The following is a 19491-nucleotide window of genomic DNA, read 5'->3' on the forward strand; positions in this document are numbered from 1 at the left end:
GAACATTCATTTTGGATATTGTTTAGCCTGTTCCACAGACAAGGCTCAGAAATGACATTTGAGTCAATACTTTCTCTAGCTTGGATCTGAGATTTGGGTCCAAAGACTCCTATGATTTAAAAATAAATACCAGAAGGGGTGTTTATCTAAGCGGTAACTGAATCTACAGTGCAGATCAGCAAGCATCAGTGGTCAGTGCAGATTCATGGGCATTTCATTTATTTGCTGTGGCCACTCCAGCACAGTGTATTATTCCTGTATCCAGCTTTCAGTGTCATCTAGGCCACCACCAATGTTTACCATAATTGAGGCCTGCTACTGATGTCCAAGACTAATTTGTTGAACTACAAGTAGGAGACTGAAGATGTAGGGTATCTGTGTTTCCTTTGTCCTCAGGAGGTACCTGGATACTGTGGCACTGCCAGATGGCATTGATATAATTAACAGCTGATAATGTTTAGTCATCACTACTTCAAAGCCTGCTGCTGATTCAGCAGATTTATGCCAATCTGTGAGTGGGCCAGCACTGCTGCTTTCTCCCTCCAACATGCCCACATGGACAGATAAGGGCACAGGATGCAATGCATCTGGTCTCCACACGTTTACTCTGTGTGACAGCATGGTCAGGCAGGACTGCAGGAAAACATCCCCAGATAGTGCCAAACCTCTCCATCTTATGGCCTGGTCTCTCACCTTCTAGCCAAACTGAGCAAAACAGCTGGCAGTAACACACCCTATGTACCTTCAGTCACACCCCAAATGCTCTCTTCTCCCAGGACTGTGAACTTGTTAAGTGCTGCTTCTCCTTGTCCAGCAGAGAACAGGCCAGTAACACACAGAAGCCCTCCACCCTGTCACTGGAGATAAGAAAAAATTGGGTAGATTTTGGCAGACAATTCCCAATTCACTTTTCAATTCCTTTTCACAGTTTTTCAACACTTACTGGTCTTATGATATTATATCATCCATTATTAACTTGCTACCTGGGCAATGTCCAGCTAAAATCTGGTCTGATGTTAATTTGAGCAAACATTCCATGAGTTTCACATGGACAATATTTTTTATTCAGGCACAGATAACCAATAGTCAGTGACTTCCAGGACTGTTGATGTTTTTACCAGATATTATCAAACCTTTACCTCTGAATATAGGTGAGGCATCGTGAATGCAAAGGGTACAGAATAAGATATGCTGGCTTATTTATGTATGCATTGGCTATGCATTTGTTTAGATTTTTCAGCTACCCTTCTCCTACACTCATCCTTGGCCAATCAAAAATTTTTAAAAAAGCAAGGCCCAGACATCAAAGTTCTCAAGATGGGTTTAAAAATCAAGGTTTTTATAAAATAAGTTAATGATAAATTCAATTTGTTTGATTTTGGAACCTGCCCATTGTGCACACTTCATGGTTAAACATTTTCTTCTGCATCGCAGAGATTATACATTTTAAGCAGCTGTATTCAGCATATACATATATTATTTTGATTTCAAAGGTAGATTTTAAAGACCACCCACTAGATAGAATCACAAATACTATACAATCACAACAGTGGCCAATACTTCCCTTATGTTAATGTACTACAACTTATAAGCATGAGTTAAAGCTTAAATTTTAAGAACAGTGTAATGCCACAAGCCCTGAAAAAGTCAAATCCCTTGGAACTTCCTCTGACCCTGTTCTTCACATCAAATTCTTAACCCCACCTATTTCCCCAGCCTCTCAAGGCCCTCAGCAAGCAGGTCAGTCTTGCAACATATCCTTAAGGTCATCAACTTGCAGTTAGGGTGTTTTTTTCCAGAAAGCAATTTGCAGACAAAGACACTGAAGACAAGATAAGGAATACTGATACCCTTTTTATTCCCTGTATTAGTTCTTGAAGCCTCCTAAGCAACAAGACATCTGTAACTATGTTGTCAACCTGCTCACTTGGCAGTTGGTCTCCTCCAAATAGCTTTTGAACTTAAGGTCTGTTTGAATGAAATTTGATAGACAAGGTGATGAAGCTTCTAAAAGTTTGACAAAAAGCTGGTGACAGGTAAAGAAAAATAAGCTGCAGGCAGCGAGGGGAAGCTATAGCTGCAGCTGCTGCTTTGAAGACCATAACCGAAGCAAATTTGTATAACATAGCATTTGCATCAGGGAGTACCCTGTTTACACCCATCAGATAAAAATATGACACGAATGAAGACATGACGCTTTTACATATTTTTCCATGATATTTGGGGGCATTTATGTTAAATGTGGAGCTACCTCAAAAACTGCAAAACTTTTTTTTTTTTTTTTCATCGAGACGTAAAATCAGGCCACCCTGGTCTGAAGCTGCAAGGCATCACAGACTAAAAAAAGTAAAGTGAAGCTAGCCAAGAATTCACCTATAAGCAACTGGAGCCACATGTGTTTTTGTTAGCTGTACTCTTGCTTAGGAGCAGAAACAACAGCAGCTGCAGAACAGCACAAGCTACAAGACTGATAAGGTCTTGCTACCTGCATAATTGACTGAGCTGTGCAATTTGATAACCCCAGCCTGTGAGTGAAGCGCTACTGCAGAAGGTAGAGAACAGTCAGCTAGCATAGCAGTTGTCCTTCCAAGAAATCAGAGATATCTGTAAATAGTTATGGCTACACTTTAGGAAAGCAGTAGTTGGTTATTGCATATTATCTCCCTTATTTGTCAGCTCTCCTTTTCTTTTCCCCCTAGAATAAAGTTCTATTTATCAAGGAGTTGATACCCTGTTTTTCAAGTGGGGAAGATAAGCCTCTTTTTGGTGTGTTTTCCCAGATTTCTGGATGGAGGTTTAGGATGGATATTTATTACCAACTCCTTAAAGTTTTAATGATGTGGATCACCTCTTACTGTTGCAAGTCAAGGCTTGGTAAAAGTAATAGAGATAAACAAACTTTTGATAAGCTAGTCCGGAGAAATGCCACGTTTGGATAAACATTCCTATTCCTGCCAGCAATCTGTTTATAGAAATAGCTTCATTAAAACAACATACAAAACTTAAAAGCAATAAATATAAAACCAACATAAGTATGAAAAAGGCATCAAACTGGATGAGAAATTATAAAAATACATTATACTGACTCAAGTACAACCAATATTTAATTAACTACTCTAACTGTGCCTGGAGTGTTTGTCCATGCTGTGCTTTAATAATAGAGCCCAATTTTTCTTTTCCAAAGAAATCAAGGACAAAACTCTCTACAGTGGGAACAGAATCTTACTTTTACTTCTGCAGTCAATTTTGCAGGAATTGTACATTTTCTACTGTTTATTCATAGTGTTTCTATTTCATACATAAAAAATACATAAGACACTGTCAAGAAAATGATCGGTGTCACAATGAACAGCACAGAACAAAAGGAGAAAAAAAGAACAAACAATCTGCAAACAATAGACGACTAAGGGAATTATGCTATAAATTACCTAATCTGATGCCTTTCTTCAATATGACTGCCCATTTGAAAAATTAAACAGTATTGTAAGTAATGAATGGGGGTGCGATTTGTAATACAGCAATGTTGTGAATATTATTTTTGACTGAGGAGATGTATTTCAAATGTCTTTGATTATTTACACAACATTTATTTCACCACTTTTTTTCAATCTTCCAGAATAAATTCTGAATTATTATAATGAAACATTATAAAAACATAAACAAAAGAAATGCCCTACAGTGGTTCATCCAGCCCAGTATTCATCTCTTACAATGGCAAAAGACGATTGTGGTTAGAAGAAACATATGACCTGCCCCCTTTCCGCAAACTATTCCCCTTGTACTTTTCCAGTACCCAGAATCATTGTACTAGGGACTTAAAAGAGCACTTATCTGCTTAGTCCTTCTAGTGTCCACTTAAGGACCTGCTGTCCATGAACTTTTCTCAGCCATTTCTGACCCTGCTGATATTGTCTGCCTCCACATCTTTCTGCGGCAACAAGTTCCGGAAGTTCACTACCCACTGCACAGGAACTATTTTTGTCCATTTTAAACTGATTCACGCTAGTTTTGAGTGCACCCAGTTCTTATATTGTAAGATTCTCCATTTAGCTTATCTACTACCAGAGAACTGTTAAGTGCATCCTGAACTAACCACAAAAGAAAGCCACTGCTTCAGCTCTATGCATTTTAAAATATGATTTCGAGGACACCAGGCATGCTAAAAGTTGGATTTTTTTTAATAAGGATTAATGAAATCACGTAGGGATTAAGGATGATTACCCATTATATATCCCAATGTTTCTCACAAAAATAAATCAAAGAAAAACTTCAAAGTCAAACATAGAAATCCAAGTCAATTATATAGCTAGCACCTTTTTCTATGAGAAGTTGATCCAACCCTTCACACCAACCAGCATTTGGAAAATTTCTCATCTGAATCTGACCGTGTCATTTTGGACTCACATTGAATTTTTGTATTTTCTTATTCAGAGTTTGAATTGTGTATTCAAACTTCAGCCACTCCCTCACAAGCGATTGCTGCCTTTTAAGAATGTCTTAAACTATCCTGAATAAAAGATTTTGAATACAATGAGACATCTTCTCCTTTCTGCTTAGCAGAGGATACTGGCATATCCCCTGAAAGGTATGAATCTTAGTATATACTGAATTATTTTAATAAATACAAAAAAATTACCAGCAATTCTCTAAAGAAGCCTATGAAGGCTACTACAGCCAAAGAGCACACAAAACTGCTCAGACTGAGAATACAAGGCCAGCTTTGTGTCACTTCATGCCATGCCTAGATTATATCAGTATTAATCCAGTCAGTCCCATTCTGTGTACCAGTCTGAAATGATGTAAAGCTGATAGAAGTCTGGGCTAAATTTTCTCGAGCTGGAAGAGTAGCAGGTACTCACACAGAAGCTATGGACCACCAGCTTGCAAGTGCACCTCGAGATACATCACTTTTCCAAATCTGAGTGATCTCTTTGTTTCTCTTTCACTAGTACTCTGCTAGGTAAGGATCTGTAAAAACGGATATGCATAGAGCCAACATTTGACCACAAATATTTCAGCATATTTTCAGTTCAACTGTTTTTACAGTAAACAGAAAACCTGGATTGCATAGTACGTGCATTCATAAGCTGGACCTTCTTAATGCCAGGCTCAGCAGCATGCTGTTAGAAGCTAAGTATTTTTCATAGTAAAACACTATTGCACAATGCCTGCTTAAAAAATCACAGGCATAGCCCCTGTGATGGGTAGTCCAGAGAGTATTATAATCACACAGAATCACAGAATCATTAAGATTGGAAAAGACCATGCCCACTAAACCACGTCCCGCAATGCCACGTCTACACATTCCCTGAACACCTCCAGGGATGGTGACTCCACCACCTCCCTGGGCAGCCTGTTCCGGTGTCTCACTGCTCTCTCAGTAAAGAAATTTTTCCTAATATCCAGCCTAAACCTCCCCTGGCACATCTTGAGGCCACTTCCTCTTGTCCTGTCGCTTGTCACTTGGGAGAAGAGACCAACACCCACCTCTCTGCAACCCCCTTTCAGGTAGTTGTAGAGAGCGATAAGGTCTCCCCTCAGCCTCCTCTTCTCCAGGCTGAACAACCCCAGTTCCCTCAGACACTCCTCATCAGACTTGTGCTCCAGACCCCTCACCAGCTTCGTCGCCCTTCTCTGGACACGCTCCAGCACCTCAATGTCCTTCTTGTAGTGAGGGGCCCAAAACTGAACACAGGATTCGAGGTGCGGCCTCACCAGAGCCGAGTACAGAGGCACGATCACCTCCCTGCTCCTGCTGGCCACACTGTTTCTGATACAGGCCAGGATGCTTTGGCCTTGGTCTACTTTCCACAAAATCTGCTCAATCACTATATAATAATTTACTTGCTGTTTGCAAATGTTAATCCGGGGTCAAGGTAATGGCCCTCTGACACAACACTTAAATTTATATAAAACCATGCCCTTTTAGCATTCCTTTATAACATCGGTGAGCTACTCTGATTTAAAAGCAGACTACTGGCTTTATCACAGCACGGGCAGAAGTGACCTAACACTGCAAACAAAATGCCACTTATAGCTTCAGCTTTCTTCCTAACACTACTGCAGTGCTCTAATGCCCAAAATAAAACAAGCATTACACCTGCAGACTGTAATACCATTGAAACAGATGCAGAAGTGGCACTGGATTTGGTCAACAGACATCACAGAGATGGCTATGTTTTTGGTTTACTCCGTGTTGCTGAGGCACATGAACTACATATAGTAAGTATCAATTTAAAGGCTGATTTATACAAGACTGTGATCTTAAAATAATGAGCCAGATCTTTAAAAGCTTATGTTTATTGCTTTTAACAGAGCAATGTTGATGTAATTCAATGAATCAGCTCTGATTTACACTATCTCAGTATTCATTTGTGCATGATTTATTGTACATAAGTGTGAATTTGAATGATGCTGAATGCCCTCTATTCTCTTGGCCAACAGGATGTTAGCATAAGAGTTGCTCTGAACAGCTTTATACAATGCCAGAAAATAACCTGTCCTGTCTGTTGTCAGGTCTCAGACGTTATGCTCAAAATTTATATTTGGAGGGTTTCTCTAATCTGCGAGTGTCTAACATTAATTAGATGAATGTATCCTGCAAGATTAGTATTCTGTTATTATCTTTATTTTGGAGATACCTGGATAACTGGAGGGAAGTGAAAAAGGCAGAGGAAGCCAAAGGAGTTTGAAAATGCCACTCTGCAAAACAGAGGAAGGGCTGGATAGAGACTCCATATCAGTCATTTCCTATTTCCTTCCTATTTCTATTTCTGTTTTCTAGAGTGGATACATAAGCCTTTCTCAATGATTGCCTAAATGCCAAAGCAAATCAATAGCAGAAAAAGCAATAGAATACAAAATTTCTTTAACTAATAGATAAAAGAGAACAAGGACATGCAGATCTACTAATGCATCTGGCTACCTTTTAGCTGCTTGGCTATGAAACTGGAGTCCAGGCACGCACGCACTGTTTAAAAAGTCTATTACACATCTCAGTATGGCAACTGAAAAAACAGGCTAGTTTTTGATGAAGCTACTTAAGACTGCCTGTAAGGACAAGAAAAAGCTCAGAAAGTGACCCAAAGCCCAGATTCCTACAGGTCTTCAGGTATACTTTCAAAAACCATGATGGATTATTTTGCTTTTCAAAGACAAGGATGTGGCAAGTGATACTACTGCATTTTACACAATAGCCAGGTAGTTAAAGAGCTCATCTAGGAAGCAATCGGTCTTCTTCAGCATTAAGAGATTTAAACCCTCAAGTCTCCTGTCCTTGAAGAATGCTGCTGCCATGCAGCTATGTGTGTGCCACCCCTGTGAAGTGGAGCCACTGGGCAGTAAGAAATGCAAAATTCATTGTATGAGTGAGAAAAACCATAGTTGTTTCTAAAAAGAAAAATCTCAGTGTTTCTACATTTTAACCAATTATTGACTATATAAACTATAGAACTGTAACTTGGAATAGGGACTAGAACTGAGGCTTTACACTTGCAGATGAATGCTATAACCACTAGACTACCATGCTTATGCTTTGCTTTGTACCCACAGCTTCAGCTATCACACAGAGCCTACAAGAACAGAAAAGACCCTTCTATCTATCTTACTGCTAAAGAATTCTCCCTGTAAGGTCTCTGTACCTTCTCAGACCCAAAGCCACCAGGTGTGGTCTCCTGCATACTGGTCACTTACACTATTGTGCAAGAAGTTATGTTGGTTCCACTGCCAAGATGATATTGAAAAAATAATTAGGAAAAAAAAAAGAAAAGACCAGAACATTATTTTTATTATCTCCACACAATAGTGTGCATCAAGTCTATCACAATCAACATCAACATCCACAAGTCAACATCAACATCCACAAGTCCATGGGTCCTGATGGGATGCACCCGTGAGTGCTGAGGGACCTGACAGAAGTCATTGCTGGACCACTCTCCATCACCTTTGAAAGGTCCTGGAGAACGGGCGAAGTGCCTGAGGACTAGAGGGAAGCCAATGTCACTCCAGTCTTCAAAAAGGGCAAGAAGGAAGACCCAGGAAACCATAGGCCTGTCAGCCTCACTTCCATCCCTAGAAAGATGATGGAACAGCTCATTCTGGGTATCATCTCAAAGCATCTGGAGGAAAAGAAGGTTATCAGAAGTAGTCAACATGGATTCATCAAGGGGAATTCATGTCTGACCAATTTGATAGCCTTCTACAATGGTATAACTGGATGGATAGATGAGGGGAAGGCAGTAGATGTTGTCTACCTTGACTTCAGCAAGGCTTTCGACACCGTCTCCCACATCATCCTCATAGGCCAGCTTAGGAAGTGTGGGTTAGATGAATGGACAGTGGGGTGGATTGAAAACTGGCTGATAGATAGAGCTCAGAGGGTTGTGATTAGTGGCACAGAGTCTAGCTGGAGGTCTGTAACAAGTGGTATTCCCCAGGGGTCAGTACTGGGTCCAGTCCTGTTCGATATATTCCTCCATGACCTGGATGAAGGGACAGCATGTGCCCTCAGCAAGTTTGCTGACGACACAAACCTGGGAGTGGTGGACACACTGGAAGGCTGCGCTGCCATTCAGCGTGACCTGGGCAGGCTGGAGAGTTGGGCAGAGAGGAACCTTATGAAATTCAACAAAGGCAAGCATAGGGTACTGCACCTGGGGAGGAATAACCCCATGCATCAGTACAGGTCAGGGGCTGACCTGCTGGAGAGCAGCTCTGCGGAAAGGGACCTGGGAGTCCTGGGGGACAACAGGATGACCATGAGCCAGCAATGGGCCCTTGGGGCCAAGAAGGCCAATGGCATCCTGGGGTGCATCAAAAGGAGTGTGGCTAGCAGGTCAAGGGAGGTTATCCTCCCTCTCTACTCTGCCCTGGTGAGGCCGCATCTGGAGTACTGTGTCCAGTTCTGGGCTCCCCAGTTCAAGAAGAGCAGGGAGCTGCTCGCGAGGGTACAGCAAAGGGCTATGAAGATGATTAGGGGACTGGAACATCTTTCTTATGAGGAAAGGCTGAGGGACTTGGGTCTTTTTAGTCTGGAGAAGAGAAGACTGAGGGGGGATCTTATTAATGCTTATAAACACTTAAGGGGTGGGTGCCAGGAGGATGGGGCCAGTCTTTTTTCAGTGGTGCCCAGTGAGAGGCCAAGAGGTAATGGGCACAAACTTGGTCATAGGAAGTTCCATCTGAACATGAGGAGGAACTTCTTTACTTTAAGGGTGGTAGAGCACTGGAACAAGCTGCCCAGAGAGGTTGTGGAGTCTCCTTCTCTGGAGGTATTCAAAACTCGCCTGGACACATACCTGTGCAATCTGCTCTAGGTGAACCTGCTCTGGCAGGGGAGTTGGACTAGATAATCTCCAGAGGACACATCCAACCCCTATCATTCTGTGATTCTGTGAACCCTCTTAGAAACTTAAGCAGAGCAGTTCCTAGCAGACGGATCTCTGTGGGTTTACATGGGAGTTCCAGAAACATAAGATGCTCAAGTATTCACACTAGAACAGTTCTGGACTTGTGCAATACAGCATTCTGGTGCCCAAGATGCTTTTAAAACAACCAAGAAGGTACTATATAAGATAATTTTTTTTCCAAGAGCTATCCAGCAGATGAACAGAGGAATTTTCTACTGCATGTTTGGATGTAGACAATTTCACTGAAGCTCTGGATTTATTGAATCCAAATGCATCCTGCTGAAGAAAATAAATATTTGCCAGGGATGAATTGGCTTCTTTAACATTTCACAAGCTTGGATGTCAACATGAATGTATTTAGTCATTTCATTTTCTGAGGGCTCCTAGTGAATAGCACATTTTACAAAAGGCTATCTTACCTATCTTACCTTTCCATTCAGTGCAATTCCATAAATACAAATCAGAAAAAAATAGTCTTTCTCACTGTGTCTGTTCTCTTCTCTGTCTGCATTTTTACTGATATGTTGACCAGCAGCTTGAAATTATTGGGGTTTATAAAATAAAACAGAAATACTAACTACCCCTAAACAGAGAATAATCATGTGGCTAGTGGGCAGGATGGGTGTCCAGGACAACTATATTCTTTTCCCGATTCTGTTATTGAATAACATGTGTCTTTGTGCAAATCACCTAGCCCCTATATTAAAAAATAGAGACAATGCTAAAACATACGTATACTGGAAAACTAGTGTTTAACATGATACTGATGGACTCTCACTAACAAAAATACCACACTAGACTGCAGTAATTCTTTCTCAAGGTCTCATCTATACAGAAACACTCTGAAAAAGGAATCTGGATGAAATTTCATAAAACCTGAGGACACTTATTCGCAGTGAAGAGCTTTGCATCATTTTATCTAAATGACAAAATAAAATGTCTGTATTCATTCTGAATGTCCATACAGGGGTTGCATGAAGTTTAAATAATCCATTCCAAATGTGAATTGAGATTCATTTTCCTGCAGAAAAATACAAAACTGTTTCTGTGGGCCACAGATAATTCTTAACACCACATCCCATTAGACTGGCAGCCAAATTCAAGTTCTGATTCTCCATCCTATTTGCTCAAGAGGCAGAACATACTAGAAGAATTTCAGAGCTAAGGCTCCTGACTTTGCAGGGATTATTACAGCTTTGCTGCATCATTCCCTGAATAAACGGAACAGGAAGTAAAATTCTGAAAGAGTATCTGGTCGCTAAGGTCATTTGAAATGGATGTATCTATCTAATTGGCTGCCTAGACAACTGATTTCCTAATAGATCAACATGTTCTATACAAAAATCAGAAGGAGGGAATGGCAACTTCTTAACATTGGCATTTTCCCTACTTGACGGATGCCAGCTTAACAACAGACTCTTCTCACAGGTTCACAACAAAAGGATAAGAGGCAACAGTTGTAAGTTGCAGGAAGGGAAATTCTGAGTAGATGTGAGGCCAAGAAAAAAATCATGAAGAAAATGGTTAAGTACTGGAACGGGCCAGAGGGGTTATGGAACACCTGTCTGGGTGATATATAGAACTCAGCTGAATCTAAATTTGAAGTTAGCTTTGCCTTGAGCAAGTGGCTGGATAAAGATGACCTCCAAAGGTCCCTTCCAGCCTAAACCCTTTCTACACTTGTCAGCTCAGAAAAACCTTAATAGGGAACTGAGGAAGCTACACTAAAGATTAAACATATCTACTTCAAAACAAGTCTCTTTCAGACCAAACTTCTTGCATACAAACTCTTTTTTACCTGCACTTCTCTTCCAGGGAAATTCATCAGTCCTCTACTTAACTCTGGATGTGCTGGAAACCGAATGATCTGTGTTATCCAGAAGACACTGGGAGTCTTGTGAATACAGTGACACCTATTCCATGGCAAGTAATGGCACCCAGGCAGAATCGTATGTCAAGACTGCATTAACTCGATCTTCATCTGAACTGCCCAGAAATTTCTGTGTCACAAAATCTCTAAGTGCAGACTAGGCTTTAATATGGCTCACTATAAAATAAAATCTATTGCATTCTGGAGTTGTTAAACATAAGCTAAAGGTTTGGAAAAGGTTTGACTCCTTCAATAAATGCAGCTTTATTTAACTAGTTGTCTCAAAGGAGCTATACTCCACAATCGACTGCTGGTAGCCGTACTGATGACAACTAAAGGGCACTAGAAATTATTTTTTAAGCATGTTCCTAGTATATTAGCCAGAAATACCAGTGTTATATTTTGTCAGTTTTCTGTCATAGCGTTTGTGGTATGACAATGTGAAATATTGGTAGTGTCAGTATATATACGATATGTAGCAATACTTGTCCTTTATTGTTGCAGTCTAATAATGCAGTCTGGGATGAGAACTACCAGTCCAAAACTTTATTTAAATATGAGAGTGGTGATATTACCACACAGGACAAAGCAGGAAGGCCATGAGGAGAGAAGAGAAGACAAGGCATCTACTCTTTTTATTAAGATGGGGAAAAGGAATGGAAGAAAAGGTCCATCCACTTTTTGATAAAGATTTATGTAACCTTGAGTATCTCTGGCATCCTAACTTCCCCTGCTAGCTAGTATTATCTTACTGTAAATAAGTATTAGAATGACTGAGAAAGCTGGCTTAGTTTTCCATTGTCTACTCAGTTGTGCAAACTAAGAAATAAAATAAAGGCTCTTGTAGAGGGAGATCCTATTTTATCTGAACACAAATTTTGAGTGGTACCAGATCACACATTCCATTAATGACCACATCTGTTATTCTTAGAAGTATTGTATGTTAAAAGGAGGCATAATTTCTATGATCACCTACATCCAATTAAATCCAGTGAAAATAACATCATAATCACATATTCTTTTTTTCCTCTCAGGACTTTGGGCAATGTAAGATTATCACATATACAAGCCAGCTGCTGAAGAAACCTCAGCTATATGGATTTATTCGTACATTAAGTCCAGGTAAAATAACCACTGTTGTAAGCCAATGCAAACCTCAAACCAGCCCTAGTACCAAATTACAAGTCTGTGCACTACTAGTGTATGGTAAACCGTAACCGATTCATTCATCTGCTTGCAATTCATATTTTAGATAATTCAAATGGAATGTTAAGAATGAGTAATAGAATTAAGGTTACCTGACTCTTCTAAAGCAGACTTCATTAATGTCAGATGATACCACCATGGAGTCCACCAAAACATGGTAATGAATATCAGAAAAAAAGTAAACTTGGGAAGAATACCCATTTGGGGTGGTAAGATTCTAAGGTGGAGCTAAAAGACTTATAATAATATTCATTTTCACAGGTTTGGGTTTTTTTCATGTTACAGGCCAAACCATATTTATGGAGTGAGTGATAGTTATTTCACTTCCATGAAAACACTTGCATTTCTGTTGCTTATTATGACTTCATATTAAAGGCACATGCACACTCCCAAGAGTATTAATATCCATTGCCATATTAGTAAATTCTCTGTTTTCACAGTTCCTCCTGATTTATTAGAGCGCAAAGATCGTCCCGTAAAAGCTGAAGTCTTAGAAGTCATCAAGCAACATAAAAATATCACTGCAAAGGCCCTGGAGAAATTCAACAGTGAGAGTAACCACACAAACTACTTCAACACGGACAAAGTTGAAAAGATTTTCAAGATGGTAAGTGGCATTTTGTCCTAGAATTACTTATACATGACAAAATTTTGTGAGCAGCTCCAAAACCATGAGACCAGAACTCAAACCCCTCTAGATCAGAACTATTGCTTGTCACCACTCACCGTAACTCATCTGCTTAAAATTGAAGGCCCTACTTCTGCAAAGACTTGTTATCAACTTTATTTAGGCATGTGACAGCAAAAGAATTTCTCATCTACTGAAAACTATGGCACTGTGACAGCATTCAAAATGTCAGAGCCTTCTTTGTGTGCATATTTTTATTTTGAATGCCTATTTACCTATCATACCATAACATACAAGAGTTTATTTGCTACTGATCAGAGTTCTTCAAGATGTACAGTCATGTGTATTATCACAGTCATACATTCTGTCAACTGAAGTCAGATAACTTTTTACTGTTAGAATAATTAGCACATGGGGACAACACAAAATGGAACACACTCAGCATGATTTTGACTCTGCTGCAAAGCAAAGCAGCACTCTGAGAGCTCTGAAGGACAGGAGGTAAATTTGTATCTGTGCTGTACTTCTTGAAGAACTATTGGCTCTGGTAAAAAACTTCTCCATCTTTAAGTGATGTCGACATGAAGACTTATTCTTTGGGTGATCTGAAGGATAAATCTCACATCACCACAATTTCTTCTTCGTAGATAAAGGAGATGTTCACCTAAACAGCACAGGATCATTCTGCCAACACATGTGTCAGTTCAGGACACTTCTGTAATGAGGTCCCACAGCCCCTACCATAATACATGATGATCTTGGAAACTGCCTAAATTACAGCATGCCAAGCCCACCTCCCTGCAGCTCAGAAACTTGACAGTGTTCTACACTGTAGTCCCAATGAAGGATGTATCCCTACTCCCATTTAGCAAGTGGCTGTTTTCAGATTGCCCGGATTTGTGGATTTCTCCCTAAATGCTTTGTCCTCACACTTCACCGTCTAGAGCTAGTGACAATTTATACTCTACCACTGTATTTCAACAGACTGCATACACTTTACCAATTTAGTTAAACTAGTGAAACTTGTGTGCACACACATGCTATGGACACCTTCAACACAGACTTGAAATAAACTACTACTACAGTTTGAAATTAAGATTAAACACCTCTTTATGGATTTTAATAGGATCACAAAGGCGTTCTTCCATGTTCTTATGGAGTAATGCCTTCTCTATGAATAATGCCACTGACAATAGAGAAAGCAACAATCTCACAGTAACTGGCAGAATTTCGTTCCAAATTAACATCAGCACTGTAGTACTATGCACTCCTATCACTGGAAAGGAGTGGTTGCCATCCAGTAGATCTCTGTATTTTCACAAGAGCAGCAGTTCAATTTAGGGAGAAGACTCTAAGGATGCTATTTTCTGGAAACACGGGCTGTAAAAGTAACAGGTTTTATAACATACACATACTAGACAAAGAAATAAAGCAACCGTTCCTGGAACTCATAAAGGTATGAGGCAAGTAAGGTATAAATTATCTAATCTATTTTCCTTACTGAGTATGTGTATGTATATGAACATTTGAACAGCACAGGTCATGAAAGCATGAGGTAGACAGGATTCTGACAACAATATGAAGTATGGCTGCTTCAAATACACCTAGTTACCACTTCTTGTTTGACTTCTTGGTTTCAGTCTACCTCCTGTGAAGGTCACATTTTAGGATTCTCTATAAAAGAGACCAACTGTTCCAAATCTGCACAACAAGCAGATCAGGCATTCGACTGTGATTTTGTGGATGACTGGCATGCTGTAAGTAAAGTCTTAGAATGAGAACTAATACAATGGGTGGCATGAGGAAGATCTTCCCACAATATTTTCAAGTGTTTCTTATAAGCATACACCCAAACTCAAAATTAAAAATCCAGCATGTCCAAGTCCAGATCCTAATTTTACAGCTTCTCCTTTTTATTCTATAAGGAGCCAGTCTGGACTCCCAAATCTAAATGTAACTGGCGTCTGGCGTATTACAGACCTAGAGCTGAGCGTTTCAGTTTGAATCTGGCTTTCCCATTCAAATTGTGGCCATTCCCTAGTAAATCATGCTATTTTCATAAAAACTTTTACACTAGCATGAACCATAGATCTTTTAAAAATTGCGTATATTACATCATCCCAGTGAGCCCCGGGTTACTTTTTTTTTCTCTGCTGCAGGGGAATGAAGAGTGGAATAATACAGGCTAGTCTGCAGATTACTATCAAAGTACTCTCCTCACCCCACCTTCCCATTGCAATAATAGTGTACACCAAAGAAACAACTAGGCAAGATGGTAATTTCACAACAAATTATTCCCCAGAAATGAAATTGAAGGAATGAAATGAAAGTATGGAAAAAATAAAACATGTAGAACTTTTGTTTTATCTACATCCATTTTCTTCTCTGGCTCTTTATACTCCAGAAGACTGGAAAAGGTTGTGAATGCACTGGTAGTGGAGCCAAAAGTTCACTGGAATGAAGCACAAGCCAGATAGCTAGAGGTTTTTAATTCTGTTCTCAATGCTGCCACTACTAGTGTGTGTGTGTGTGTAAAATGCTATTAACATTTGTAATCATTGACCATAACAGGCTACTAATGGCCCAAACGTATATCAAGATAAAGCATCCACTATAAAGAGCATACACAGAACCCCTTACCTGAGTTCTGTGCTCTTACACATGAGCAATTCCACACACAATGACTGGACAGCAGGTGAAAGTCACAGCAAACAGGATGCTAAGGGAAGTAGTACTAAAAGATTACAACAAATTACTTTTCAAAAAATAAATGTGGAAGAAAGCTCTACCTTGAGCTTTGTCTGAAACAGCATAGCTACACAGTCTCTGTTTTTGAGGACTTTGAGCAAAATTTCAGAATAGCCCAATCTGAACAGGTGTTTGACAAGAAAAGACAGTAAAAAAGGAATAAAAATCAGTCACCCACAGGGTACTCATTTTAGAGACATCAGTAGCTGACCAATTTCTTACAGACATCAAAAGAGAAGTAAGATGGAGAGTACTAGCCCTCTAGATGCACATGGTGAAGTGGTCTTCACAGTCAAGAACACTCAAAAATGACACATATTTTAATCATTATTAATCACTAGCAAGTATCACTGGTCAGAAAGCTCAGGATCTAGCTGAGTTATGTAACATACTTAGGTATCGAAGGAACTAGCCTAACTTTTAAAATGTTGAACTTTCAGTAGCTTCTATTAACCCCATCACAAGAACCTAGATGCGCATTGTTTTTTTTTTTTTTTCTTTTCTTTTGCTTAGCACATGGGATTCTGCAAGGCAAGAATTATCAGTGATCCAGATGAACCTGATGGAACAGATACAAGCTGTGAAATCTACCATCCCTGGGTATGTACTCACTTACTGAAATGTCTCTGGCTATATCCTCATGCAGGTTACAGCAACCTCACTTAGTCCAGACTGACAGATGATTGTAATGGTTGTTTATGTCCCTTCATTACTGCCTGGGTGTGATGCAGCACATCACGACAGACTGGCTTTTGACTGCTAGATCAATTAGAGGATGAATTAGAATTGAGCTGTCCCTACTACTCCCTCCAAGGGTGTCTTCTCTCAGTCCAATCATACTCCTTAGTTAAAGTGAGTAGAGATTGGCAAACAAGTTCAAAGGAATTTTTGAAAGCCAGAAGAGGGGAGATGATCTTTATCAAATTTGGTATTCCCATTTATATTACAACAGCTACTCCAGTGTGGGTTTTATTTTGTTTTGATCCATCACAAATTTTGCTCAGTTGGTTATATAATTTCATTTTGTTATGGTGTAGTCTTTCCAGATGATTTTCAGTAATTTGGCATTTTATCATCTACTCCTTCTCTTCTATCTTGAAAAAAACACGGGGTTTTTTCCTTACAGATCACCGGAACTGTAAATGCAAACCTACTAACTCTCACGTCTCTATCTTTCTCACTACTTTCTTCTGTCCTATTAACATCTCGCTTACTACTTCCTCCCCTGGTACTTTCATGAACAGTGGCATGACTATGGGCAAAGATACAGATATTCAACTCTGGGACAGGCACACAGACATCCCCATCCCCACCATCATTTTGGTCACAGACATCATCACAGACATCATCACAGGCATGGATGTCCACCCTCTTATCAGTCCAGACCTGAAGATCCTGTGCATAACCATGGTTTCAACGAAGAACATCAAGACAGCCATGAAGGACCTGCTCCTCCTCCTCCCCTCCACGGTGGACCACATCACCACCCTCCTCCTCCTCCCCATGATGGACCGCATCCTCCTCCTCAAAAGGAACCACAACATTCCCCTTCTCCTCCTCCCCATGATGCACCACATCCTCTTCCCCAAGAGGAACCATATCATCCCCCTTCTGCTCCTCCTCCCCATGATGCACCACATAATCCTCCTCTTGGTCACCATCATGAACCACACTGTCCTCCCCCTCCTCATGGACAACATCACCACCATTCTCCTCCCCATCACGGACCACCTCACCCTCTTCCTCCAGGACACCCTCCTCCTCTCTATCATCACTGTTACAGACATCACTGCAACAAGACAAGCATATTGGGAAAGCACTTTCCATTCCAAATAACAGGAGCTGTCTATCACATTCCAGTTCTAAATCAGCAGGATTCTTTCACACCTCCCACTGCAAACTTTCCTGAGCTATCCAAAAGCAACCCTCACTCCTCCAGCACTGGTGAAGGTATTCCCTTCACTGGCTCAAGTCTAAAGCAGATGCCAGAAGCTCCAGGTTTTCCAGATCACCCTACACAATGAAATTCATGCCCAGGAAACACCAGACTTGTTATTCCAAATATTTTGCCTTTATTTCCACATAGCTTCATGGCAGAAAATTCTCCTACATGATCTCAGAGAAAGATGTTCCTGGCTTGAGAGTTGCAGGGCCAATGACAGTTGTACAATGAATGAAAACAGCCCATGGAGAAGGGGAAAAAGCATAAAATTTCTAGGGAGGAGAAGCACTGAAAATAATGATTAAGACAAGTATTCCAACCTGCCTCTTGATCCCACCTATCTCAGACTCCACTGTAACTGAAAAGCTCAAAATTCTGGGTCCCTCAGATAACATGAATGGGTACAAATCTCCCTAGCAAACAATGTTCTTTTAGTTCTAACAAAAAGGAAAATTCCCTAATAGTGAAAACTGCCACTTAAAATCTTTCATTTTCTCATCATTCATAATTATAATGTACCTCTCTGAGGAAATCCAACCTAGAGGAAATTTGACCGCCTTCCATAAAAAATGATCCATGGCACTACATTCATGCTTTATAAAGATACAAAGAAAATAAAAATATGTAAGCATTTTTTTTTCTTGACAGTTGCCAAAGTTTTGTCTTTTTTGTTACTATGGATGTTTAGCTGTACAGTAAACATCCATGAGGCATACTCTAGCATAAATTGACTAATGGTGGTTGGGTTACCACCACTATCCAGAAAAGGTCTGAGAACAGTTAATGACTTCTAGTGTAACACTGCAGGGTGGCCTGCACAGGTACTTCCATTGCTACAGTTGCTGGTGGTGATATACCAGAAATACTGCATTCAAGGACAGCCCTTTTCAAATAGTTCAGAATTGCTCTCAGGGGAGGAGAAAAGAAGATGCATGTAATAACTCTTTCATGTAAATGTTTTCTTTATCACTGAACCTTCCTCACTGGAAACTGAGTTGGGAGGACCAGGAAGAAAGAACACTGGTGTCTCTTTATACTCTAGCCCCAGTCAAGGTAAAGTCCATTCAGACAGACCCGGGGCCCCAATGAGTTAGTTCAGAACAGTTATCTCATAAGCAAGAACATGGGATTAATCTCAAAAAATTAGTAATTTGGTCCTCAAAGTAGCTTTTTAATGGCATAAGGTAAAATACAGTGTGAGGGCTACACTGAAGAAAAAGACAAAATGGGGACAGCATTTTGTGTAACTGAGTGAAGGTTGTCTAATTTTTAAAAGTGCGTTACCATGTACGAACAACCTCATTTCTAGCATAGTTTATCCACAAAGTCTCTAACGTGCCTTTTCTTTAACCAAAACTTGTGTCAAGATACAACCAGAACACTGGAGCTGAGGCAATCCCAAGGTGTTCACAGATTCAAAGCAAAGCTGTTTGGTGCTCAACACTGGAGACAAGCACCAGATGTTCCCAGTCAACTCTAATTCTGGGTCTGCCAGACACAGGCAACATTACTTAATCCCTTGTTCTTGGGCATCACTTTCCCTATGTGTAATGATAACAAAACATTAGGAAGACTGAATAATCCACGGTCCAAAGGCAGTCTCCACATGGCAGCAAAGATGGACACTTCCAATAGCAGCATGAAGGACAAGGTTTATCAAGTGTTATCGAAGAGTTATGTGACATTCAAT

The 19491-nt window shown here is 40.1% G+C and overlaps 1 protein-coding gene across 1 annotated transcript; it reads left to right on the forward strand.

Annotated features, from left to right (window-relative positions):
- The first annotated feature begins 6024 nt into the window (after nt 1–6024).
- Nucleotides 6025–17973, forward strand: HRG (histidine rich glycoprotein). The gene is given in 7 exon segments (XM_009815457.1): nt 6025–6222; nt 11223–11330; nt 12312–12399; nt 12924–13090; nt 14752–14868; nt 16373–16459; nt 17104–17973. Coding segments are annotated over 7 exon segments (1635 nt in total).
- The last annotated feature ends 1518 nt before the right edge of the window (nt 17974–19491 follow it).

Source organism: Gavia stellata, chromosome 11 (genome assembly GCF_030936135.1).
Source record: "Gavia stellata isolate bGavSte3 chromosome 11, bGavSte3.hap2, whole genome shotgun sequence".
In the NCBI taxonomy this organism is placed as follows: domain Eukaryota; kingdom Metazoa; phylum Chordata; class Aves; order Gaviiformes; family Gaviidae; genus Gavia; species Gavia stellata.